The sequence below is a fragment of the Pristis pectinata genome, chromosome 19 (assembly GCF_009764475.1).
Source record: "Pristis pectinata isolate sPriPec2 chromosome 19, sPriPec2.1.pri, whole genome shotgun sequence".
Taxonomy (NCBI): Eukaryota; Metazoa; Chordata; class Chondrichthyes; order Rhinopristiformes; family Pristidae; genus Pristis; species Pristis pectinata.
Window position 1 is genome coordinate 20909055 of NC_067423.1, and position 27931 is coordinate 20936985.

Here is a 27931-nt window from a genome sequence, read left to right on the forward strand (position 1 = left end):
AGCAGCACTAAGTGCTCTGCCTACTTGCCACACATTGGTATTGGTTTAGTATTGTCACTTGTACTGAGGTACAGTGAAAAACTTGTCTTGCATACCGTTTGTACAGATCAATTCATTACACAGTGCATTGAGGTAGTACAGTGTAAAAATAATAACAGAATACAGAGTAAAGTGTCACAGCTACAGAGGAAGTGCAGTACAGGTAAACAATAAGGTGCAAGGTCATAAGAAGGTAGTTTGTGAGGTCAAGAGTCCATCTCATCGCATCATATTTTTGTGCACAATATTTATAACTTTGGGGATTAAAACTATAGAATTTAAAAGGATTGCACATCATATACATTGGGATAAAATGGATTGTGTGGCAGCACATTTTCAAAGTGGTACACACTAACTTTCATTAAAATGTAATGGAAAATAAGGCACTTATGGTGCCGTGCACAAAGTTTGTGATTTTCCTTCCATGCATCAATATCGTTGCCCAGGTATCACAATGGTAACAAATGGCATGCACTGCATTCTTGGATACCACTTCCACAATCTTCATCCAAATATGTATGATCTGCAGAGAACATAGGCTGCTCATGCAGAGGGAAACCTTCACGTCACTTTTTAGATGCTCCTACCAGTCACTACTCACAATCCTTGCCTGATCTACCCAGACTACCATTCTACTTACCTGAAGCCCTAAGACTAATTTGTCAAACCACCAATGATTAATGTTCAGCCAACCATAAACCACAATGACTCCCTTGCCACTCCCCACCCCACAAACCCAGCTTGTGATCCTTGCCCCCAACTCCACCACTACCTTCCCCCCCCCCCCCCATCAACTTCCTACCACATTTCTCCTCCATGATTATTGGTATAATCCTTCTACCAAAAATTTGATGTGACCTGCTATCAAGATCCTGCCCCAACCATTGTACCAAGATTTTGGTGCAATCGGCCATTTTCTCAAGACTCCACCATTACCCCTTTACCAAGATCCTGCCCCAGTCAAACCCTCTATGAAATGCCTGGTCCAACATTATTCCATGATTCCAGTCTAACCTTGCCATCAAAATCCAGGCCTGATTCCTTTTACAAGCTCTCCCACTAATCCCTAGATCTCTGTGCTTCAACTCTCTGGATCTGTCTTTCCTACTTTTCCCCTCACCTAACCTCCAGACCTGGTTTTCTTGACTTCCTTCTTGTGTTCCACAATGGTGAAACCTTGGGCCTTGTGAGCTTCTGCATTTTGCAATAGAGGGGCTTCAACATCAAAAATTTAACATGCCTGAAAAAGTGCCATTTAAGGCACATGTTTTCTATGTGAAGAACATTTCTGAACATCTTTGAGAACAATGTCAATTTTATGAGAGGGATAAAACTATTTTCGTAATTAAATGACCTGTTTTAAGGTTTTTTGTGTGTGGCTTAATGACAGAAATTAACTCTGGATGTAATCAATCCCTTCTCCAAACTTAACAGAGCTTCCTTGGACTTGCAGCTACGTTACATCCAAACTGAAAAGAAAATAAAGTCTGATACAGTGACATTAAAACAAAGAGAGAAGGAACAAGAGCTACGAAAAATTAAAAAAAAAGAGATGCAGTTGAAGATTGCACTTGATTCACTTTCATATGTTGAATTTGTCCATGAAAAGGTCAAATCACAGGTAAAGGTCTTTGTAATTAGAACACTTATGTACGATAGATGCATAAACACTGAAGTGATAAAATGATCGGAAACAACTTGGCACAAGTAATTTGTTTCAGTGGTTACTCTCCACATGAGAAAATAATTCTACCTGTCATGTAGACCAGTAATGTCTGTCTGTCCTATCTCCGTCTTTCATCATTTACAATATTGTGTAATAATTCCTGCATGGAAATGGCAAAATTTGCAGATGACAGAAAGTTGTGTAGTTAAAATAGAGGAGGACTATGATGAAATACAGAAAGGCTAACTTGGACAATGGGTCTTTAGTGGACAAATGTTCTTGTATGTGGTGAAACATATAGTAGGAAAAGGAGATAGTCAGCAGCAGTAGTTTTTACTTGATATTCCTAAAATTCACTGTATTTTCCCATCTTTCTATTGTCTGCTACCTCCTCAAAATTATCAATAACAGAAATTTCTTGTTTCTCTTTATCTTGTTTATCCCAGAAACTCATACCCATTTAATAGAAGCATAAGTCATATCAGCAGTGCTATAGTCATAGAGTCTATGACTATGTTTGTTGTACTCCACTTCTGAAATTTAGTTTCACTAATACCGAAGTGGCCAGATTTTGAGGGCATTTTACGACACACTGTTGCTCCTTATTCCACCCACCCACCAGGCACTGTTAACTGTGAGTGAATCTCTAGGTAGCAATGAGAAAATGGAATGAAGGCAGGGTGGGAGGAGGTCTCCTCAAGATAGCTATGGGAGTCTGTTGGTTTGTAATGGATATTGGTCACTAACCTATCCCCAGAGCTGAAGATATAGAAGTCAACAAAGGCAAAGAAGAGTCAGATATAAATGTTTCTTTCTCCAGAGAAGCCAACTGATCTGCCGAGTATCTCCAGAATCTTCTGCATTTATTTCAGATGTTGGGTTAAACTGGAGAAGCTGGGGTTGGGACCAGAGTTTTAAAATTTTGGACAGAAGATGCTGGGGAGAAACCTTTTATACAAAATGTTGCAATGGTATGGAATGCATTGCCTATAAGGGTGGTGGAATAGGGGCTTTCAAAACAAAATTGGATATCCTCTAGAGTGAGAATTGGTTGCAGGGCTATAGGGAAAGAGCAGGGGAATGAGACTAATGGGATTGATCTACTTTTACTTGATCAACTCCTCATATGCAGTAACAGTTCTGTGATGCTGTTAAATAATGAAGACTTAGTAAAAATTGTTGGAAGGCGAAATGCATTTTGAAGCATGTCCAGTTTGTAGAAAGAGAAACGAGACACAAGAGAAGGCAGATGCTGAAATCTGGAGCAAATCTTCCCTCTCCACTCTCAGTCCTGATGTAGGGTCTTGACCCAAAATGACAACAATTTCCTCCTCCACCCCCCCCCCCCCAACAGATGCTGATCTGCCCCACATATTCCTCCAGCAGTTTGTTTTTTGTGGAAATGGTATACTACTTTCAAAAATTAGTTAGTGATAAGCAACTACTATACTATAAATGGCATTGCCATGCTTGCTGTGCAAAATCAACTAGTTGCCAATTCCTTGGATATGCAATTGAGTGCAGTTCTACTCTGCTTATATTTTAAAATTCTGAACAATAATCTTATCTCGTATAGTTTATGACTGACTGTTTTGTTCATACTTTAATTTTTTTCAATATTCCTTTTTTTAACTAAAGGTGGATTCTTTCTCTCATGGTGGGTCATTGTTAGAAAGAAGAACTGAGTTGGAAAATGAAGTTAAAAGTCTCAAAAGAAAGCTAGCAGACCAGGTGAGCTGCCATGTTTAAAATCTGTTCTTGGGAGATGAGTGTACTTACAAGTCCCCATGTATTGCCATGTCAAGGAACTACCACTGTCCTTCTGGTGAAAGTACTTGTACATTGCTGTTGGGTATGGAATTCAAGAATTTGGCCAAATTCCACTAAATTTTCAGTGATATATTTCCAAATCCAAATGACATGTGAATTAGAGGAAAACTTGCAAATGGTGACATTCCCACCTGCCAGCTGTCCTTGTTCCATATGAAGAAATTGCAGTTTTGAAAAGTGATTCAACGAAGGTAAGTTGTGCATATTGGTGCACATTTCAGCCACAGTGTACTGGTGTGGAGTGTGCGAATGTGGTAGAGAACAACAGATGAGGCCTGGTCAAGTGGAGACACAAGAAACTGCAGATGCTGGAATCTGGAGCAACAAGCAATCTGCTGGAGGAACTCAGCCGGTTGACTAGCATCTGTGAAGGAAAGGAATTAACTCCTGATGCAGGGTTTCAACCCGAAAAGCCGACAATTTCAGATGCTGCTCGACCTGCTGAGTTTCTCCAGCAGATTGTTTGTTGCCTCAGTCAAGTGGATTGCTTTGCCTCGCATAGTGTCAAAGTGCTTAATTGTTGTTAGAGCTGCACTCATGAGGCAACCGCGGCTGACAAGGGAAGTCAAAAGACAGCATAAAAGCAAAAGAGAGGGCATACGATATTGCAAAAATTAGCCAGAAGCTAGAGGATTGGGAAGCTTTTAAAACTAACAGAAGTCAACTAAAAAAGCAATAAGGGGAGGAAAGATGAAATATGAATGTAAGCTAGCCAATAATATAAAAGAGGATATGAAAAGTTTTTTCAGATATATAAAGAGTGAAAGAGAGGCAAGAATGGACAGTGGACTGCTGGAAAATGATGCTGAGGAGGTAGAAATGGGGAAGAAAGAAATGGCGGACGAACTGAATAAGTATTTTGCATCAGGTCTTCACTGTGGAAGACACCAGCAACATGCCAGAAATTCGAGAGGGTCGGGGGCAGAAGTGAGTGTAGTCATTATTACTAAGGAGAAGGTGCTTGGGAAGCTGAAAGGTCTGAAGGTAAATGTCACCTGGACCTGACGGACTACACTCCAGGGTTCTGAAAGAGGTAGCTGAAGAGATTGTGTAGGCATTAGTAGTGATCTTTCAAGAATCACTAGAGTCAGGAATGGTTCCAGAGGAATGGAAAATTGCAAATGTCACTCCACTCTTTAAGAAGGGAGGGAATTATAGAAGACAGGAAATTATTAGCCTGACTTCAGTGGTTGGTAAGATTTTAGAGTCCATTATTAAGGTTGGGGTTTCGGGGTACTTGGAAGCACATGATAAAATAGGCCGAAGTCGGCATTGTTTCCTTAAGGGGAGATCTTGCCTGACAAATCTGTCAGAATTCTTTGAGGAAGTAACAGGCAGGATAGAAAAGGAGAGTCAGTGATGTTGTTTACTTGGATTTTTAGAAGGTGCCATGTATCAGGCTGCTAAACAAGATAGGAGCTCATGGTGTTAAAGGAAAGGTACTAGCATGGATAGAAGATTGGCTGACTGGCAGAAGGCAAAGTGGGAATAAAGGGAGCCTTTTCTGGTTGGTTGCCGGTGACTAGCGGTGTTCTTTAGGTCAGTGTTGGGTCCACTAGTTTTCACATTATGTGTTACTGACCTGGATGACGGAATTGATGGCTTTGTGGCCAAGTTTGCAGATGATAGAATGATAGGTGGAGAGGCAGGTAAGGTTGAGGAAGTAGGAAGTCTGCAGAAGGACTTGGACAGGTTGGGAGAATGGGCAAAGAAGTCCAGATGGAATACAGCATAGGGAAGGGTGTGGCCATGCACTTTGGTAGAAGGAATAAAGGTGTAGACTATTTTCTAAATGGAGAAAATTCAGAAATCAGAGGTGCAAAGTGACTTGGGAGTCCTGGTGCAGGATTCCCTAAAGGTTAACTTGCAGGTTGAGTCAGTAGTAAGGAAGGCAAATGCAATGCTAGCATTCATTTTGAGAGGACCAGAATATAAAAGCAATGATGTAATGCTGAGGCTTTATAAGGTGTTGGTCAGACCACATTTGGAGTATTGCAAGCAGTTTTGGGCTCCATATCTATGGAAGGATGTGCTGGCATTGGAGAGGGTCCAAAGGAGGTTTACAAGAATGATCCCGGGGTGAAAGGGTTAATGTACGAGGAGCGTTTGATTGCTCTAGGCCTACACTCACTGGAGTTTAGAAGAATGAGAGGGGATCTCATTGAAACCTATCGAATATTGGAAGGCTTGGATAGAGTGGACGTGGGGAGGATGTTTTCAATAGTGGCAGAGTTTAGGACCAGAGGGCACAGCCTCAGAATAAAAGGAGGTCCTTTTAGAACAGAGATGAGGAGGAATTTCTTTAGCCAGAGGGTGGTGAATCTATGGAATTCATTACCACAGACGGCTGTGGAGGCCAAGTCATTGGGTATATTTGCAACAGAGGTTGATAGGTTCTTGATTAGTAAGGGCATTAAAGGTTATGGGGAAAAGGCAGGAGAATGGGGTTGAGAGGGAAAAATAAATCAGCCATGATCGAATGGCAGAGTAAATGTCATATGGTTATCCAGGTGAGTGGAGAATATTTAATCACACTCAGGCTTGACATTTCTTGATTATGAGAAGGTTTTGGGGGATAGGGAGGTGAATCACTGGCCACAAAGTACCTAAAACTGATATCATGCTGTCATAGCGTAAATGAAATAACATGGATTGTACTAAAAATGTGGCATATGAATATTTTGTCTGATAAGCATTTCCAAATTTGATGAATAAAGCTTTGGATTCAACAAAGATGCTTGAAGGTCACTATCATTTGGGATGTATTTTATGAACTTTGAAAAGGGCTGTTTCCTGTTGTAACTGCTGAGATGAGTATAGATCCAGGATGCAACTGCTTAATGAAGTACTTTGCAAAGCAAAAGTAGATTAGAGATGGAGGAATTATAATATAACCTCAATTTATTTTAACTGTAGAGTGGGCAGAAAATAATAATTGTGTATGTTACTTTCTAATGTTAATGCTATTAATAATAAATAAACACTTCACTATTAAAATGTTTATTTCATTTATGTGCAGCTTTCATTGACTGAACTAGAGGCTCAACTGTTGCGTAAACGAATGCTTGAAGAAGATAATCTCATTGCAGAACAAAGACGTGCCCGTGAAGAAGTTGTAAATTTAACCCGCCTTGCTCAGATCAGATCTGATGAGAGAGATCAAAAAGCAAGGGATCTAATGAATATTCAGGTACCCCTGAATTGTTATTCTATCATTCTCTTTCATCAAATGATATATAAAAATATTGAGCATATATACAATGTGTTTCGATGTAAATTACCTTGAAAAAATTACATGTTCCTTTTCGAAAAAGATGAATGGGCCAAAAAAAATCAGGGGGCTAATTCTGCAGTGGGAGTTAAGAGTTTCTGTAACAATGGACTATTAGGGTATTATGCCTATGTAGTTGTCTGTTTGGGTTGTTTTTAATCCTGTTCACCTGGCAGAAAATAAATGGGTGGGTAGTTAATTTTGTCATGGTAATTAACTTATTAACCAACCTAGTGACATGGAATTTGTGGGCAATAAGACATCCATGATCTGCAGAAAATGTTCAGCCTTACCTCACATGGTTCCTCTAGCAGGAACTTGCAGAAAAACCTGCACTGCTCATTGCAGTGTGGCTCTGTGCGTTGTCAGGGCATTTTGTGACCTAAGTGCTAGTTTGCCAGGCCAGAGCATGTCTCACTCATAAGACAGCCAAAAAATTCGATAGCCGGCTAAACCATTAAGTCCCAGTCTGTAGCTTATCTAGCAGCCAAAGTTGTCAAAAACTTTGAAACCTTTGGAATGTTTCTGACATTCTAAGACATTGAGAAACTATTAAATGTTATTAAAATGTATACAAATGTAAAAAAAGTTTTTAAAGCAATTTTTAAAAATAGGTCTGTCAAAAATTTTTAGAAATTATTTGTGGTTACTCACATAATTATAAACATTAAATATGAGTAAGTTGCAATTTAAATCACTCTTTCAAACAATAGAATGTCAATATTTTGAATGGTCAAAAAGAAAATAGGTAGTTTTAAAATGTAAATATTGTGATAAATGCTTAGGAGCATTTAAATATATAAATTGGAGGCAAAATTTTAATTAATTTTTAATTTATTTAAAATCTCCTTGTAACCTCCACAAGTTCTATTTCTCTCAGACTTCTGCAATCCTTTCATTCCAATCTCTTGTGCGTCTCCTACATCCTTTATCTCACCCCTAATGGCCGTGTGACCCACTACCAAGTAAATGGAAATTTAAAATAAAATGCAGATAAAAACAGAAAATACTGGAAATACAGCCTGTTAGAGGGCTTCTGTTGAGAAAAAACAGTGGGCCCTCAATTCACCTGGAGGTGGAATGGAGTTATAGAGGGATTGTACATCCATCATAAAGATGAGCCAGTTAGAACCGGGGAATTGGAAACTGCCAATACGGTGGAGGGCATCAGAGGTGTCACACAGCCTTCTGGACTCAGTATTGAATTCTACATCTTCTAGTAACTCGCATTCTCTTTCTGTATCAGAATAGCCATTTCCTCTGTAAGTCATCCATCTGTAATATTGACTCAACTTCTCTCTCTCATTAGCAAAGTCCATCCTGCTGGGGATCTCCAACAATCCTGCATTTCACAGCAATTTACGCTCCTTCATCTATATTATCACTCTCTAACTCCTGCCACTTTGTTATCCCCGTGGATAGCCTGGTCTCACCCTATCACAGATATTCCCTTTGTCCTATCCATCTCTCCACCCACCTTTACTGCAATGTTCAACTATCTTGTTTTTCTCTGCTTCCCAGTTCTGACACAGGGTTTTCAACCTAAGATATTGGCTCTATTTCTCTTTCCACATATACCGCCCAATTCGCTGAGGGTTTCCAGCATTTTTTCTGTTTTATTTCATTATCAAGTCACTTGGTACACATGCTGCACAGTCTGCACTTAAGAATAGCTTTTTCCAATGAGATATCCCTCACTTTCATTCTCCTATTGCTCCGGTTGCTGGTGATCAAGCTGGAGTGAGATGAATTGGCCTCAATCTTAGGATGATGCATGTCAACATTAGATCAGTTCTGGAGAGAGATGAAAACTCAAATTGAAACTGGTGTCCACCATGCAATTGTCCCAGATCTGGTGCTATCCTAAGCCAATAGCTGGAGAAAGGATGGCTCATCAACCAAGCACCAATTTTCAATTACAGACACTAAGTCCACATGTCTGATAAGACTGTTTGCTCAGGAGAGGACAGGTGTTTGCTACATTGTCCATCTTTCTGTATGTCTCTCTATTCCCTGTTTCCTCTCTCTCTACCCTATCTTCCTACCCCCCCTCATCTGACTTTCTCTCCCTTTCACTCCCACCCTTCTATACCCTCTCCCCTTCACTGATATACCCCCTTTTTCTCCCCTGCTCCCTCCTCTCTCCACCCATCCCCTCTTTCTTTCTACCCATTTTCTCTCCTACTCTCCCATACTATCCCTCGCCCTACTTCACTCCTTTCTACCACTCTTTGTCCCTCATCTCTTCCTTTCTCTCTCCTCATTGTCCCTCCTCCCACTCTCTTTCAACCTCTTCCCCCTTCCTCCTCCCTCCTTCCTCCTGGCTCCTCTTCCCCACGTCCCCTCCTGTACCCCTATTGTCCTCTCTTTCTATTTCTCTCTCCCCCTTAAACTGGGTACTGACACTATGTCAGAAGAACATTGGAGAGACAAGCTGGATTACTCCTTTAGAGCTCAGATAAAAAGCTTAGACCTCCCTGCCTGGAGTACTGCACAGAGCTTTGGTCTCTTCATGTAAAGAGTGAAATACAATAAAAACTTTGTTACTGAGCATTTTGCAATCTGGCACACTTCAGTAAATGGCATTTCAGGCCGATTGAGGAGTAGCACGAAGTAAGCGGCTGGGCAGATGAAGGAGCAACAGTGAGCATCAGCGGGGTTGAAGATGGGACTACATGATGATGTGGCAAAGGTGATGGAAGAACAGTACCAAGTAGTCAGCCCAAAGTAGGGGCTGTACCAAGAGAGTATCACTCTGACCCTTGACTAACTACCATATTAGATTAACCAGCACCTGTCAAAACTAGCACATTCCGGGTGACAGAGCTTTTTACTCTATTTACACGGGGGGCAGTTCATATGAGGTTCACAAGATTGATTCCTGCCTAGGATAAAGGGATTGTCTAAGGAAGAAAGATTCAGCAACGTATACTGATACCTATTGAAGTATAGAAGAATGAAAGATGATATTTTTCAAACACAATTGTGTTTGAAGGAGCCTGACAAGTTCAATGCTGAAAGGATGTTTTCCCTTGTGAGGACATAGGTTCAGAAAAAGCAGTTGTCTGTTTAAGATAGAGTTGAGAAGGAATAATAGCTGTGTGTAACCAAAAAAGGTTCTTTAGAATTCTCTACCCAAGAGAGTTGTGGAAGTTGAATCATTGAATATACTTAAGGCCAACACAGATAGCCAGAGTCTGTTTCCCATGTTAGGGATACCTAAAACAGGAGGGTGTAGGTTTAACGTGAGAGGGAGGAGGTTCAAAGGGGATTTGAGGGGCAAATTTTTCACAAAGAGTGGTTGGTATCTGGGATGAGCTACCATTGGAGGTGGTAGAGGCAGGAATAGTAACAATGTTTAAGAGGCATCAGGACAAGTACTTGAATAATGCAGGCAAGTGGGATTAGTATAGATAGACATGATGGTCGCCATAATGACTCTATGAATAATACTTAGGAAACAATTTACAGGAATTTTTTTAAATGCTATTTGTTCACAAGATCAATCTGTTATTTTTATTTTTTTAAACAGCAAAAACGTGATCGAACGATAGAGGAGTTGAAAGCGGAGAAACTAGGTTTATATGATTCCAAGAAGAAGCATAAGCAGATGCTCATTAGGTAAGAATGCTGATTAAATTTTTTTGTTCATTTTCTATTTATATTTACTTTTCTTAAAATCTTGTATTCGCTTTACAACAGAAGACTTTGATAAGTATTGTGGTGTGCAGCAATTAAATCACCAGATTGGTAATCCAGTGGTCCAGAGACCTGAGTACAAATTCTACCATGCCAGCTGTGGAATTTAAATTCAGTTAATAATCTGGAATTTAGAACAACTATTCTTAGTAACAGTAACCTTGAGGCGCAGCTGTGTTGATGATCAGCGAGGAGGATGTTGTTACCAATTCTCACTGACTGAGGTCTGCCGGTGAGGAAGTAGAGTATCCAGTTGCAGAGGGAGGTATAGAGGCCCAGGTCTTGAAGTTTGACGATGAGTTTGGATGGGATAATTGTGTTGAATGCCAAGCTGTAGTTGATGAACAGCAGCCTGACGTACAAGTTCCTGTTGTCCAGATGGTCCATAGCAGAGTGAAGAGCCAGAGAAATCGCATCTGCGGTTGACCTGTTGTGGCAGTAAAATTGGAGCGGATCTAAGTTCATCTCTGAGGCAGGAGTTGATTCGCGCCATAACCAACCTCTCAAAGCACTTCATTATGGTTGATGTAGCCACTGTCAGACAGTAGTCATTGAGGCAGATCACCACACTCTTAGAACATAGAAACACTACAGCATAGTACAGGCCCTTCGGCCCACAATGTTGTGCCGACATCTTATCCTGCTGTAAGATCTATCTAACCCTTCCCTCCCATATAGCCCCCTATTTTTCTACCATTCATGTGTCTAATCTAAGAGTCTCTTAAATGTCCCTAATATATCTGCCCCCACAACCTTTGCCAGCAGTGCATTCCATGCACCCACCACTCTCTGTGTAAAAAAAAACTGACATCCCCCTATACCTTCCTCCAATCACCTTAAAATTATGTCCCCTCATGTTAGCCATTGTCGCACTGGGAAAAAGTCTCTGATTGTCCACTCGATCTATGCCTCTTATCATCTTGTACACCTCTATCAAGTCCCCTCTCATCCTCCTCCTCTCCAAAGAGAAAAGCCCTAGCTCGCTCAACCTATCCTCATAAGACATGCTCTCCAATCCAGGCAACATCCTGGTAAATCTCCTCTGCACCGTCTTTAAAGCTTCCACATCCTTTCTGTAATGAGGCAACCAGAATCGAACACAATACTCCATGTATGGTCTGACCAGAGTTCTATAGAGCTTCAACATCACCTCGCGGTTCTTGAACTCAATACCCTGACTAATGAAGGCCAACACTCCATACGCCTTCTTAACAACCCTATCGACCTGCGTGGCAACCGGAAGGAGTGCACACCTCGCAAACTGCCCACCAACTCATCTCATTGGGCACCTGTGGAAGATGTTGTAGTTTTCACATTGACCTCATTAGTCACCTCAGAACCCACAGAAGCATAGTGCAAGCAAGTCATCCGTGATCTTGATCCGTGTCATACTTCCAAGTTTGCTGGTGATACTAAACTTTTTGGGATTGTGAGTACAGAGGAGGATATGAAGAGGCTTCAGGGGAACATGGGCAAGCTGAGCTTAGTGGGTGAGAACATTCTGAAGTTATCCACTTTGGTGAATTTAAAAGAAAAGCAGTGTTTATTAAATGGTGAGAGATTGGGTAGTGTTGATTTTCAAAGGAATCTGGGCTCGTATGCAGTCTTTGAAGGGCAACATGCAGATGTAGCAGTGATTAGGAGGGAAGTGGAATATTGGCCTTTATAACAAGAAGGTTTGATTACAGGAGTAAGGAAATCTTGTTGTAATTGTACAGGGCCTTGGTAAGACTGGTCAGGAAAAAGGAGGAGGTGTACATTGGGTTTAGGAAGTTGGGATCAAGTGAACCCTTTATGAGTGCATAAAGAGTAGGAGTATACTTAAGTGGGAAATCAGAAGGGCAAAAAGAGGGCATGAGATGGATCTGGCAGGCAAAATCCATAGAGATTCTACAGGTATAATGAGAGTAAAATGGTGGCTAAGGAGACAATAGGTCCCCTTAAAGATCAACATGGCCGTCTGTGTGAGGAAACAAAGGAAATGGGAGTAATTTTTAATGAATATTTCCCATCAGTTTTTATTGTGAAGATCATGGAAGTTAAGGAATTGAGGCAAATGAGTTGTGATGTCTTGGACCATATAAGAATTACTAAGCAGGAGGTATTGGGAGTCTTTAAGCACATTAAGGTGGATTTCTTCGGCACTGGTACAATAGGTGCCTTTTTGAAACAGGTTGGAACCTCAGACCACAGAAACGAGAGGTTGAATATGTCCATAAATACTCCAGCCAGTTGGTCTGCACAGATCTTTAGTACTTGGCCAGGTACACCTTCTGGACCGGATGCCTTTTATGGATTCACTTCATGAAGGATGCCCGAATGTTGGCCTCAGAGACTGAAATTACAGGAGAAACAAAGGACTACAGATGCTGGAATCTAGATGAAAAACACTATAACGCTGGAGGAACTCAGCAGGCCAGGCAACATCCATGGAGAAAAGCAGGCGGTCAATGTTTCAGGTCAGGACCCTTCTTCAGGACTGAAGATAGGAAAAGGGGAAGCCCAATATATAGGAGGGAAAAGCAGAGCAGTGATAGGTGGACAAAAGAGGAGAGGCAGGGTGGGCACAAGGTGGTGATAGGTAGATACAGGTAAGAGGTAGTGATAGGCAGGTGCGGGGGAGGGGGGAGAGCAGATCCACTGGGGGATGGGTCGAAGGTAAGGAGGAAAAAAAGGGGGTAGAAAAAAGAGAGAGGCTAGGAGAGGGATGAAAAGAAAAGACATGGTGGGTGTGGAGGGGATAGGGGTTACTGAAAATGGGAGAATTCAATATTCATGCCATTAGGCTGCAAGGTTCCAAGACGGAAAATGAGGAGCTGTTCCTCCAGTTTGAGCTTGGAATTCTCCTGGCAGTGGAGGAGGTCGAGGACTGACATATCTGTCATAGTGTGGGCGGGAGAGTTGAAGTGAATGGCAACAGGAAGATGCAGTTTGTGGTTACAGACGGAGCGCAGGTGTTCTGCAAAACAGTCACCTGGTCTGCGTTTGGTCTCGCCAATGTAGAGGAAGCCACACTTGGAGCACCAAATGCAGTAGATGATATTAAGGGAGGTGCAGGTCAATCTCTGTCTCACCTGAAAGGATTGTTTGGGTCCCTAGATGGTGGTGGTGTAGGGGCAGGTGTTGCACCTATGGTGGGGGCAGTGGAAAGTTCCCGGGATAGGAGTGGGATGGTTGGGGTGGGAGGAGTGAACTAGGGGGTTGCAGAGAGAGTGGTCCCTGTGAAAGGCAGAAAGTGGGGTGGGGGGGTGGGGGAGAGATATACTTGGTGGTGGGGTCCCATTGGAGATGGCAGAAGTGGCAGAGAATGATGTGTAGGATACATAAGCTAGTAGGATGAAATGCGAGGACAAGGGGGACCCTATCCATGTTGGGTCTGGGAGGGGTGGGGGTAAGAGCAGAGGTGCAGGAAATGGCAGAGATGTGGGTGCGAGCTCTCTCAACCACAGTAGCGGGAAGCCACGGACATTTGTTGGACAAAGAAGTTGGACATCATGGATGTCCTGGAGTGGAAAGCCTCATCATGAAAGCAGATGCGGCAGAGGTAGAGACATTGAGATAAAGGGATTGTGTCCTTGCAAGAGACAGGGTGGGAGGAGCTGTAATCAAGGTAGCTGTGGGCATCAGTGGGTTTGCAGAAGATGTCGGTGGATAAGGAATCTCCTGAGGTGGAGATGGAAAGATTGAGGAAGGAGAGAGGTGTCAGAGATAGTACGAGTGAATTGGAGAGCAGGGTAAAAATTTGTGGCGAAATTTATGAAACTGTCGAGTTCCACAAGGGTGCAAGAGGTGGGACCAATGCAGTCGTCAATATAGCGGAGAAAGAGTTGAGGAATAGGGCCAGAATAGGCTTGAAACAGAGACTGTTGAACATAGCCAACGAAGAGGCAGGCATAGCTGGGGTCCACCTATCACTGCTCTGCTTTTCCCTCCTATATATTGGGCTTCCCCTTTTCCTATCTTCAGTCCTGAAGAAGGGTCCTGACCTGAAACGTTGACCACCTGTTTTTCGCCATGGATGCTGCCTGGCCTGCTGAGTTTCTCCAGCATCATGCTGAAATGACAGGGTCATCCAGAGATATGGGGGCTCATGTGGGTGTGTCATAGTTCTCCCTATCAAAGCGTGCATAAAAGGAATTGAGCTCATCCGGGAGTGATTGATTGTTGCCACTTATGCTACCCAATCTTGCCTTGTAGGAAGTTATATTGTGCAAGCTCTGCCACAGCTGTCAAGTGTCTATCTGTGATTCAAGTTTTAGTCCGAAATTGCCTCTTGTGCTCGCAATGGCCTCCCAGAGGTCATACTTGGACTTCTTATATGATTCTGGGTCATCAGCCCAAAATGCCACAGATTATGAATCTCCTAGTTCATCCAGGCCTTCTGGTTGGGGAAGACTCAGAATGTTTACATAGGTATACACTCATCTACACATGTCCTTATGAAGTCAGTGATGACTGTGGCATATTCATTTAGATCCGCTGATGAATCCTTGAACGTGATCCCGTCCACCGACTTGAAGCAATCCCAAATCCGCTCCTTTGCTTCTGCTGCTTCGTCCAGCTCTTCATCGTCCTCTTCACTGGTGCCTCGCTTTTCAGTCTCTGTCTGTACACAGGCAGACGAAGTACAGCCAGGTGGTCAGATTTGCCAAAGTGCAGGCAGGGGATGGAGCAAAAGGTGTTCTTGATGGTGGTCTAGCAGTGATCGAGTGTGTTGGGTCCTCTAGTATACAGAACATAGAACAGAACTGCAGAGGAACAGGCCCTTTGGCCCACAGGTCACACCTGCAGACTGAATGCAGTTGTTCCGTGAAGCGATCACCTAATCTGCATTTGGTTTCTCCAATATCGAGGAGACCACACTGTGAACACCGAATGCAGTATGCTAGATTTGAAGTGCAAATGAATTGCTGCTTCACCTGGAAAGACCGTTTGGGTTCCTGGATGGTGGGAAAGGAAGAGCTAAAAGGATAAGTGTTGCATTGCCTGCAGTTGCAAGGGAAAGTGCTGCAAGACGGGGAGGGGGTGGTTGGTAGGAACGTAAGAGTGGACCAGGGAGTCACGAAGGAAATGGTCCATGTGAAATGCTGAAAGGGAGGAGAAGGGAAGATGTGTGATGGTGAAATCTCTTTGAAGGTGATGGAAATTGCAGAGAATGATCTATTGAATGCAGAGGCAGGTGGGATGGAAGGTGAGATGCAGGGGATCTCTATCTTTGTTCTGTCCTGAAGGAGAGGGGATGAGAGTAGAGGCTTTGAAAATGGATGAGGTGTGGTCAAGGGCTTTGTTAACAATTGTAGAGGGGAAGTGGTGGTTCAGAAAGAAAGAAGACATTTCACAGGCACATGTATAGAAAATCTCATCATTGGAGAAAATATGATGGAAATGGGATAACTGGAAGAATGGAATAGAGTCCTTACAGGAGGCAAGATGGGATAAAGAGTAGTCAAGTTAGATGTGGGAGTCAGGAGGCTTGTAATGGAGGTTAGTAGCTAGCTTATTTCTGAGATAGAGACTGAGAGATCCAGAAAAGGAAGTGAAGACTTAGAGACTGACCATGTGAAGTTGAGGGCTGGGTGGATATTGGCAGCAAAAGTAATGAAACTGTTGAGTTCTGCATGAGTTCAGGAGGCAGCAGCAATGCATTATCATCAATGTACTGGAAAAAGATTTCAGGGAGTGGGCCCAGTTAGAACTGAAACACTAATCAGAAAAACAGGCATAGCTTGAGCCAATGCGAGTGCCTTATAGCTACACTTTTGATCTGGAGGAAGTGAGTCATAGAGTCATACAGCATGGAAACATGTCCTTCGGCCCAACTGGTCTATGCCAACCAAGATTCCCATCTAACCTAGTCCCATTTGCCCACGTTTGACCCATATCCCTATAAACCTTTCCTATCCATGTCCATGTGCCTTTTAAAGGTTGTTAAGCAACATAACATCCCAACTTCTAAACAATGGCTGACTGATGAAGGCCTGTGTGCCAAAAGCCTTCTTCACCACCCTGTCTACCTGCAATGCCACTTTCAGGGAAGCATGTACTCCTAGGTCCCTCTGTTCTACAACACTCCCCAGGGCCCTGTCCCTGGATCCCATGCGAGCTAACTTTCCATAGCAGTCTACCATGTGGGACTTTATCAAAAGCCTTACTGAAGTCCATATATACTGTACTATGTCTAACACCCTACCCTCATCGACCTTCTTGGCTGCTTCTTCAAAAATTTCAATCAAATTCATGAGATATGCAAGCCTTGCTGACTATCCCTAATCAACCTCTGTCTTTCCATAAGCATGTCAATCCTATCCCTCAGAATCCCCTCTAGTAACTTACCTACTATAGATGTTAGGCTTACTGGTCTATAGTTCCCAGGTTTTTCTTTGCAGCCCTTAAATACAGGCACAACATTAGCCACCCTCCAGTCTTCTGGCATTTCATCCATTGCTAACAATGATGCATACAGTATATCTCAGCCAAGGCTCCCATAATTTCTTCTCTAGCTTCCCACAGTGTTCTTGGATATACCTGATCAGGCCCTGGAGATTTATTTTAAATTTAAATTTAAAAAAATTTTTTTTTTAACTTTTATTTACAGCATGGTAACAGGCCGTTCCGGCCCAACGAGTCCATGCCGCCCATTTTAAACCCCAAATTAACCTACCCGTACATTTTTAGAATGTGGGAGGAAACCGGAGCACCCGGTGGAAACCCACGCAGACACGGGAGAATATACAAACTCCTTACAGATAGCGACGGGAATTGAACCCCGATCTCTGGCGCTGTAATAGCTACGCTACCGTGTCGCCCCTTCATACATTTTAAGACATCCAGCAGCTACTCTGCTGTAATGTGGACTATCCCCAAGACAGCCACATTAACTATCTCAAGTTCCAAAGTTATCTTGTCTTTCTCCACAGTAAAAACAGAGGAGAAATATTCATTGAGGATCTTGCCCATCTCCTGCGACTCCACACAAAGATGTCCACTTTGGTCTTTGAGGAGCCCTATTCTCTCTCTAGGTACTCTTTTTTCCCTTAATATACATAAAATCTCTTTGGATTCTCAGTAATCTTCTCTGCCAAAGCTATCTCGTGCCCCCATTTTGCCCTTCTGATTTCCTTTTTCACTATACTCCTGCATCCCCTAAACTTCTCCAAGGACTGTCTTGCTCCCACCTGCCTGTATATGATCCATGCCTCCTTTTTCCTGACCAGAGCCTCAATATCCCTCATCATCCAGCGTTTCCTATTCCTGTCTGCCTGCCTTTCCCTTCACTCAAACAGAAACATGCAGACTCTCGATATTCCCTCTTGTTGGTGAATTCTCATTATCTATCTTTTAAAAGCCTCCCATTTGCCAGACATCCCTTTGCCTGCAAACAACCTACTCCAATCAACTTTTGCAAATTCCTGTCTAGTACTGTAAAAATTTGCCTTGCCCCAATTTAGAACTTTAACTTATGGATCAGATCTGTCCCTTTCCATAACTGATTTAAAGCTAATAGAACTATGGTCACTGATCCCAAAGTGGTCCCCCACTGACACCTCAGTCCCTATTCCCCAAGAGTAGGCTAAGCTTTGTGCTCTCCCTTGTAGGTCCTTCTAGAAATTGCCTGAGGAAACTTTCCTGAACACAAATTCCACTCCATCTAAGCCCTTAGCACATGGCAGTCCCAGTCTATGTTAGGAAAGTTAAAATTCCCTACTATGACAACCTTATTATTCTTCCAATTTTTTGCAATCTCTGTGCATATTTGTTCCTCTAATTTCCATTGATTATTAGGGGGCCTATAGTACAATCCCAACAAGGTGATCATCCCCTTCTTATTTCTCAGCTCCACCCATAAAGCCTCACTGGACAATCCCTCAGTTATTTCACCTTGGACTACAGCCGTGACATTCTCCTTAATCAGAAATGCAATACCCCCCTCCTCTCTTTCCCCACCCCACCCCCCTGTATGTTGCTTATAGCACCTGTACCCTGGAACATTTAACTGCCAGTCATGTCCTTCCCCTAGCCATGTTTCTGTAATGGCTATAATATCCCAGTTCAACATAGCTATCTATGCCCTGAGTTCACCACCCCTTACCTGTCAGGCTTCTTGCATTAAAATAAATGCAATTTAATCCAACAGTCTTTCCTCACTTCCTGCCATGCTACTGCTTGTCTTGTCGACTGAACCTACTGTCATTGAATTCTTTATGAACTTCCAGCCTCCCATCTGCTTCACTTCTACTTTGGATCCCACCCCCTGCCAATCTAGTTTGAAGGAGAAGTTGTTCAACATGAGAACAAGTTCAGCCAGGTGAATGAGTGTGTTGGTGGAGGGCAATTTGTTGGGCTTCTGTTCAAGGATGAAGTGGATGGCCCTAGACCATCCTGATGTGGGATGGGGACATAAAGAGATTGTATGTCCATGGTAAAGATAAGTCTTGTGGGACCAGGATATTGGAAACAGTCAAAATGGCAGAGGGCATTGGATGTGTCATGGATATAAGTGGGAAGGAACTGGACCAGAGAAAGAAGGATAGAGTCAAGGTAGGAAGAAATAAGTTTGTTTGGGCAAAGACAGGCTGATTTTCACAAGTGAGTCTGAAATTTGTGCGACTTCCCTAATGCATCAGTGAGAAACAAACTAGGAGATGTGGCAGAGATCAGTGACAGCAGCCTAAAGTAATCCTGAGGCTCAGAAGCTGAGAATGACTATGACCTTGATCTTCACAAGCAAAGCATTCCAAGCACATACCTGAGTCTGTACTCCACAAAATATCACAAATGTCAGTGAGAATAAGGAATGCAGTTCAAGTGTTGACCCTTTAAGTTGCCTTGTTTTCAGGGGAAACTGGGTTAGCAAGACCCAGCTATAAGTAAATAAGGATTATCATTTTTTCAGCTCAATGAAGTTGTAAATCTCAGAGTGATTGAATTTTGTATGTTGCAAAACTGCTTGTGACTGTGGGGGAGGTTTGCACCAGAAGAAAGATGCAAGGGCAAATAAATATCCTGGCAAAGAGTCAGGAATCAACTTTTCTGGCAGGTGATATTCAGAAATGTGCACAAAATCTCTCTATTCTGGGATAATTTTCAACTTCACAGCACCATTTTTTATTGAAGTTGCGTGAACAAATTTCTAAGCCCAAGAATGGTGCGAATAAACTAAGTTCTATCTTTTTGTACCAGATTTATTGAAATAAAAATTGTATTCCAGGCATAACTATAGTTAGCATAAGGACTGGAACAAGTAGTTAAAAAAGATGAATACTACAAAATACAGTAAAACTCTGTTAATCCAGCATGTTTGGGACTGCAGTGATTCTGCAGTGCAGATTTTTTGAACTATTGGATAATATTCGTATTAGTACTCCAACATATATTTAATTCATTTTTTTGGATATTACACAGTAGTATATTAAATTCTCCAATGAAACTAGTAAGCTTAAAGGGGGTACAGAAAACAGGGTCCAGGTAAGTTTAATGAGAGCGCAAGAAGCAAGGCCCCAGTGTATTTAAAGGAGGCATGGGAAATGCGTCCAGGTATGTTTAGAGGGACATGAGGAACATCACCTGGTGAGCCAGATGCCGAACTGTCAGGATTTTGGAATAATTGCATAGTGGATTATTGGAGTTTTACTTAACCTTTCCTATGAACAAATAATGCCTAATTGAATAGATATTAAGTACATTTACTGACAATTAAATGTAATGTCTGAACTCCACAATCATAATTGTGAAATATGATTCATGGCTTGAAAACTCTTGACAATTTATAGAATAAATTTATAAGTTCTCCTCGAAGTTAGTATTCAATATGTATTGCAGCTCTACAATACCATATAAGAACACAATGGTAACAACCTAAATACATGTCACATTGTATGAATTTAATCTTACAGATATTGACCCATATAGACTCTTTTAGGTACATTCAGGGAAGTATTCCTAAAGTCAATTTGTAAACAGACTAAGTCTGCAAATAACTTATTGCATTTGTTTTCCGCAAAGGAAATTATGCTTGTAATCGTGACAATTTAACCGGAGGAAAATGTGTTCTGTTTTGTGTTATAGCTTAAAGAATTTTGTTAAAATATATCAGATCATCAAAAATGAGCGAAACAAGTATGTTAATCTCATACAAAGTGCAGCACAGGTATCTGCAGAAATGCGTGAAAAGATCAAGATTCTACAGAATGAAACAGAAATTCTTAGGACCACTACACTGCTCAAAGACAGGTAAATTTAAAATAGGATCTAACTATTGTGTGGACAGGTACATTGCTGTGAAATGGAAACAAGAACATTCACAATTTTACAGTCAAAGTCTAATTGGTGTAAATTTGTGAATAATTTGTGTCTTCCTCTCATGTCATTTTTCTCCCTTGCTTATAAGGTTACGATTTTGATAATAATACTGTATATACTGTATAACCTGAGATGTATTTCCCTTTTAAGAGCATAGCATGCAGTTAACATGGGCTTGGCAGTGTATCTACTTGTGAAGCTGCTAGATTCCTTTAACATTTACTCTCTATATGTTTATCATATACAATATTTAACAGTCTTCCTCCTTCAGTTTCTATTGTATTCTGGTTTTTTTTGTGAGGAAAGATATAAAGTTTTCACTTTGAAACATATTCATGCTTTCTAATAGGCATACCTTTTGGATGTTCCTTGATTTTAACAACTGCATTCCCTTCTTATTTGTTCATGGGAAAGTGGATGTTCTTGGAAAGGCCAGCATTTATTACACATTCCTAATTGATCTTGATAAATTCCCAGCAGCTAATGCATCAGTAGAAGGGCCTGGAAATCCAGCACATCCTGCCTGTTACATAAATGTTCCCTATACATACCTTCTTTTAGAGATGAATAATCTAGTACAACAGGCATCAGCATGCACTCTCTTTGCCTTCTGAATCTCCTTTTTAACTTCATACATGCATTTTCTATATTTCACTAGGCATTCTGTAGTGTTTAGCTTTTGACATCTGTCTTAAGCTTCCCACTTCATGTTATCCTACCAAGTTTGTTCCTCAACTTCCAGCAGGCTTAATGGCAACATATTTGCTGTGAACCCTCACTATCTCTTTGAGCATCTCCCACTGCTCTGACAATGATTTACCTTCAAATAGCTGGTTCCAGTCCACCTCTGTTAAATAATGGCCTAAAATCTCCTGGTTTTGGCTCCCCACCTGCTATTGTTGCTCTCGTGCCTGGTAGGTCCTCATGTACTTGGTACATCCACATGTACTTGGCACGAATTTTCAAAACTTTACTCCATGAACCCAACTATGACTTGGCTGGCAAGGCCATGTTCAAGGCCATACAATGGTCAACAGCATCAAGTGGCAGTAATGAGTCCTACTCTCAGAAGTTGTTTATTAGCCAATCATCAAGCTTAACCAACTCTTCATACTCTCATTTTATGTTCATTTTTAAAAGTTAAAAGAAATTAAAGTACAAAAACAATTTGAAAGCACTAAAAAAAGAAATTGAATACATTTAAGTAAATTCATTTCATTCAAACATGTAAATTGCCTGACATCTATCTCACTCCCTTTTTAAATGTATTGATGGACTGAGTGTCCCAATACCACCCCTTGCTCAAGCAAGGAGCCATGATGAAAGTGAAGAAATAGTAGAAGTTGAGGCAGCAGTGTGAATATTGGTGATGAATCCAGCATTCATTGGTAACTGCTCTTGAGAAATTTCCAGCAGCTACTTCTAGATTCGAAGGTCGTGGATGATCACCAATGTGGCCGGTTCACACTACATATTATGTAAGTGTTCCCTATTCACATCCTCTTTCAGAGCTGGAACAATTGAAACAAGTCTAGTTTCAACAGCTGTTAGCATGTGAAATAAGAAATGCTGTAAATCTAAGAGAAATATTTAAATATTAGAAAAGTTTTCATATTACCCAGTCATTTTCAAATAAATTTCAAGTACATACCTGGTGCGAATGCCAATTCCCTCAATTCAAATCCATTTTACGTAACATAAATAGAAATGAAATTTATGTACCTTCAATAATGGGTGGCCATTCTATAATGATTATGACATTGAAATTCCATGTCCATTTTCCTGTATCCTGGAATTATTATAGTTTTATTTGTAAATGGCAGTTTTTGATTATTGAAGTATATTTGATATCCAGCCCAGAACTTACAATGATTATTTAACTTCGGAAATATAATTACAACTTAAATGTAAGATATCTCTCATCTCTTCAAGGAGAGAATGAATGGCTTCTTCATTTGTTACATGTGCAATCAGTTCTACTTTCCCTTTTTAGGAGTTTTTACTGAAGTGAAAACAAATGTCTTTATGCCAGTTTGAGAATGAATACAAATGTTTTGGCTTCTGTAGTGGTGCTGTCACATACCTTATTCATGGAGACACCAAGTTTTACCCATATCGCCAATACAAAAATTATTTGAATGCTGTTAATTTTTGTGTGTTAGAACTAATTTCAAAAGCAGCAGGCAGAACTGAAAGTTTTTTTAAACACTGATACAAAATTATATTACTTAGCACTCTAATTGTTCATGTAGACATTAGATGTGAGTTAAAATAGAATAAATTATTAATTTCTGTAACTTAATCTGATTTCCACCACAGTCAACTACAAAAATATAAGCTAAAACATTCGAACAGCTATGTCATCAGGGACAGCCTGAGGAGGGCAATTTGCAAAATAGACCAAGTACTTCGAGAAATGGGAGAAAAGAGAGAAGGACAAAAGATAAAAATTGTCAAATTTAGTAGTCTGATTAACCAGGCTGAAGAGGAAATGATAAAGCTACGAAAAAAATATGAGTCTGTTGTTCAGAATCGCAATGAAAGGTAATTTGTCAAATTACTTGTCAACTTTATATGGTTATGAATATTTTTAATACTTTTTTTAAGAAAGATAAGGAAAGAGAGGAAACATTGTTGACTGGAAGATGAAAGATGCTTCTTAATTCTTGATTGGACCCTGCCAAGAAGTCATGCATGTTTTTGTTAAATTAATAGCTTTAGAGGAAGTCAGAAGGCTGATGCAAGGTAAAATTGGGAGTTCTTGAAAGAAAAGACAAAAGATTAATAAGAAAAGAGCCACAGAGAAATTTTAAAGGGGAAGTTATGTGGAAATGTACTACTGTATTTCTCAAAACCCTCATTTCCTTCCCCTTTCTCACTAAGTACTACTTTCTTTTGTCAATAACATATAACACGTTTATTGCTTGTAGTTGAAACAGCATTAAGTGGATTATACTTGTATCTACTTTTCCCCAAGATATCTCGCACGGGACAATATATTTTTATACTACAAACCTCCTAATTCCATTATATGACAGGATGTACTACAAAATCTGGATAATCACTATGGGGTTGGTTTCCCGACATTTAGAAAGTATTCTGCTCTTAGATGTTATGATTTTCATTCTGCCTCTTTGGGCAGAATGAAAGTAGTGGTCAAACACCTGTGCAATACGGATCTATGCACTAGAAGCAAGTTTACTGAATTCGTATCTGCAGTTTAAATTGATGAAAGGACTGAAAAATGGCAGATGGAGTTTAATCCAACAAATGTGGGGTGATGTATCAATGAGGCTAGGACGTACATCATGAATGGTCAGATCTTAGGAAGTATTGAGGAGCAGAGGGACCTTGGAGTACAAGTCCACATATCCTTTAAGGTGGCAATGCAAGTATGCCACATCATTAGGAAGGCATCAGGGATGCCAGCCTTCAATAGTTGGGGCACTGGATACAGAATGAGGGAGGTTATGCTCCAACTTTATAAAACCTTAGTCAGACCTCAGCTGGAGTACTGCATGCATTTCTGGTCACCAACATATGGTAAGGAAATGATGGTGCTGAAAAGGGTTACAGAGGAGATTTACCAAGATGTTGCCTAGGATGGAGCAGTTCAGTTATGAGGAAAGAATGGAGAAACTAGGTCTTTTCTCCTTCGAACAGCGGAGGTTAAGAGGGGACAACACTGAGATATATAAAATTATGAGGGGTGTCGATAGGATATACCGTAGGAAACTTTTCCCCATATCAGAGGTGGATAAAACTAGAGGGCATAAGTTTAGGGTATGGGGGAAGAGATTCAGAGGGGATGTGAGTGGTAAGAACCTGGAATATATTGCCTGAGAGAGTAATTGAAGCTGGGTCGCTGACAGGATTTGAGAAGTGTCTGGATGAGCACTTGAATTGTTTATAGAGAGCTATGGACCAAGTGCAATGGGGTTAATGTGGAACAGTGCCCACTGGTTGATGTGGATGAGTTGGGCTGAATGGCCTGTGGATGAGTTGGGCTGAATGGCCTGTTTCCGTGCTGTAACATTCTATGGCGAAGGAGTTCAGGTCCATAGCAGTGGGGCCTAAAGTAACAAAAGGCCCACACCGGATGGAATGTCATAGAATAAGTCCCACCTATGAAACAGCTGAAGAAAACTTTGACTGCCAGTTAATCTAGTTTAACTACCTGTCAAACCTGTCAAAAAATGTTACTGTAATTTACATTAAGAAACATTCAAAACTATTAAAAGCACCAAATAATTAAAAAAGGATGTTTTAAATTGTACAAAATTAAAGCAAACAATTAAAAGTGTTTAACAAAACACAAGGCCAAAAAAATGTAAATTATCTAATATTAACATTTCCCCTCACAGCCCTTCAATTGCATTCAAATGAATAGAGGCAGGTCTCGCATAAACTCTAACCTCAGAGAGATTTCCTGGGCATATTCCCAAACTACGTAATGGGAAATTGGTGCAACTCTGCACTTTGTTGCAGGGCTCTACGGGGACTCTAATATCAGAGCACAATTGGGAAATCAACAATGAAGAGCTGAAATTCCTTGTAGTGTGCTCTCATGCAGAGAAACTGAACTTGGTGGTACATATGTAGGGAAGTCATGGCAGTTCTCATGGAAGTAGTTAAATATCACAACCATACACAGACTACCCTAAGCAAGGTTACCAGTGAATCCTGGTGCAATAAATAAGTATACTTTAAAAATATCATTTTTGAGCAATGCCACCAGAGGCCAAGTATTCCTAATATGGTATATTTTATTTCTTCAGTGTACATCAAGCTGCACAAAGAGTGGGGAAGCTAGAAAACAAAAATGCCTTTTTTTGTTTACAGAGGAATACAATTGATTGAACGGGAAGAAGAAGTTTGTATTTTTTATGAGAAGTTAAGCATTCAGGATTCATTGATTAGTAATGGAGATGTGGAATTACATAGCACTGAGGAGGAAATAAGATTTTTAAAAATTCAACTGGCAGAAGAAACAAGAAAGATTCAAAATTTGCGCAAAGATGTACCATGTAAACAGGAAATGGAGACAAACTTGACTGCATTACATAAAGAGGTAAGAAAAGAACAAATTAAGAATACCATTCTTTGAGGATATGGATAACAAAATGTGAATGGTAAATTATTTAGACTTCAAAACTTTGGAAAGGCTGTTGACAAGATGCAAAACGAGTGACTATTAATAAAAATTGTGGCATAGGAGATAATTTGAAAAATAGGAAAGAAGAAAGAAGAGAGGGAAAGGTATTGAAAACACAAGAAGCAACAGTGTAATCAAAATTAGAGTTGGCAGTTGTCACAGTTTTTTGTCATTCATAAATTAGATCTGGCTGAGATCTTCAGACTAACTTGACATCTCATGACCCTTACAGGCAAAAGGACTTTTACTGCAATTCTATAGGGTCTTGGTGAGACCCCGCCTGGTGTACTGTGCACAGACTTGGTCTCCTTATCTGAGAAAGATGAGGAGAAATTTTTTCATTCAGATTACAGTGAATCTTTGGAATTGACTACCCCAGACGGCTGTGGAGGCTTAGTTGTTGTGTTCATTTAATACAGAGATCGATAGATTTCTGGACATTAAAGGAATTAAGGGATGTAGCTACAGTGCTGGTATATGGTGTTGAGGTAGATCAGCCATGATATTGATGACTGGTGGTACAGGCTCAAACAGCCAGTTGACCAATTTCCTCTTATGACCCTCTTTCATGAGTAAACCAGCTTAACAGTTATACAAGAATGCATATGGCTGTAACAAAATGGTCATCAAGAGGCCCTTTAGAATCTTAAAGAAATGTGTTTGTTGTTTTGTTGGGTCAAGAGAGGCACTGCTTTATACTGCGGGTTTTGTGCTCTGCGTATTTCAATTTGCTTTGCTGCATTGAAGCATTTTTCAGAGCATATGGAATATATGGAAGAAAACTACAGAGTGACCATCACTCAGAGAAAGCTCAATCTTTGATTCTGGAGCATTAGTTCACAGCAGACCAGTTTTCTACTCAACCTTTGTCACCACTATATTCATCCCTTCTCACCAACGATGGACTAATCTTCCAATACATTTTCTGTCCTACGCCAATAATAATTGAAATAACTCACAGTTATAAAATATCACATCCTCAGAACCTACCAAAGCACTTCACAGTCAATGAAGTCTAGTTATTGAAACAATGCAAGCAAATTTATATATTTCCAGACAACAAGGAAGGAGGCCATTTCAGCCCATTGGGTTTATACAAGCTACAGGACTCTCCTATTCTCCTACTAATTTTCTCTGTAACCTAATCGCCTCACGGTCCCATCAATCACCCCTCCCCTCTCCTAAGATTCGACCTCTCACACTTGAGACAATTTATGGTGGCCAATTAACCAACCAATCCATCTTTGAAATGTGAGAGGAAACTGGGTATCCAGTAGAAACACATAGTCACAGGGAGAATATGCAAACCCCACATTGACAGCACCGAAGGTCCGAATTAAACCCTGTTCACTGAAGCTGTGAGGCAGCAGCTCTACCCAACTGTTCCACAAGTAACAATGAGATTAGATGAGTTTTTTAAATTGTTAGTTAAGGGTTGAGGTTAGAAGTCAGAGAACTGTATCTCAATTGGGACTAAATGGCTGATATAAGAGATTTAATCATTTCAACCCATTAAGGCAGGTTTCACATTACAAAATATACAGTAAGGTCCTGGATTAGTGTCTCTGTTATTAGCTGATTGTAAGACATTGCAGTGGTCACTACAATTCAGAGATCCTTTGTATGACTTCAGGATAATACAAAGAGTTTCACAATCAATAAAGTGCAATATATAAATACTTGCTATTGTATTTTTAATTGTACAGTTCTTCACTTTAGAGAACATGTACAGATGCTTGAGGTGCTCACAAATGCCAGCACATTACCTTACCTATGCTGGTCAGGTCACTGATCTTATGAATAGACTGCATATCTGTGGGTAAAAATTAACACTTGGTGCCATAGTACAATTGTAGTACTCTGCAGCATGGATCAGAGAAAAGTATTACACATCACTGAAGTGCCACTTTGAACCAGATCTCTAATTATATTTGACATTTCCTTTTGCCCTTTCTGCTACAATATGATTTTG

The 27931-nt window shown here is 40.8% G+C and overlaps 1 protein-coding gene across 3 annotated transcripts in view; it reads left to right on the forward strand.

The window, feature by feature from the left end:
* The window catches only part of ccdc146 (coiled-coil domain containing 146), a 109153-nt gene that overhangs the window by 63295 nt on the left and 17927 nt on the right, over positions 1 to 27931 (forward strand). For all 3 annotated transcript variants that reach the window (XM_052034037.1, XM_052034038.1, XM_052034035.1), the window contains 7 exons: positions 1474 to 1660; positions 3344 to 3436; positions 6555 to 6725; positions 10339 to 10427; positions 20571 to 20735; positions 23124 to 23348; positions 25647 to 25875. In XM_052034037.1, coding sequence (XP_051889997.1) covers positions 1474 to 1660; positions 3344 to 3436; positions 6555 to 6725; positions 10339 to 10427; positions 20571 to 20735; positions 23124 to 23348; positions 25647 to 25875 — 1159 coding nt within the window. The remainder of the gene's footprint in view (positions 1 to 1473; positions 1661 to 3343; positions 3437 to 6554; positions 6726 to 10338; positions 10428 to 20570; positions 20736 to 23123; positions 23349 to 25646; positions 25876 to 27931) is intronic.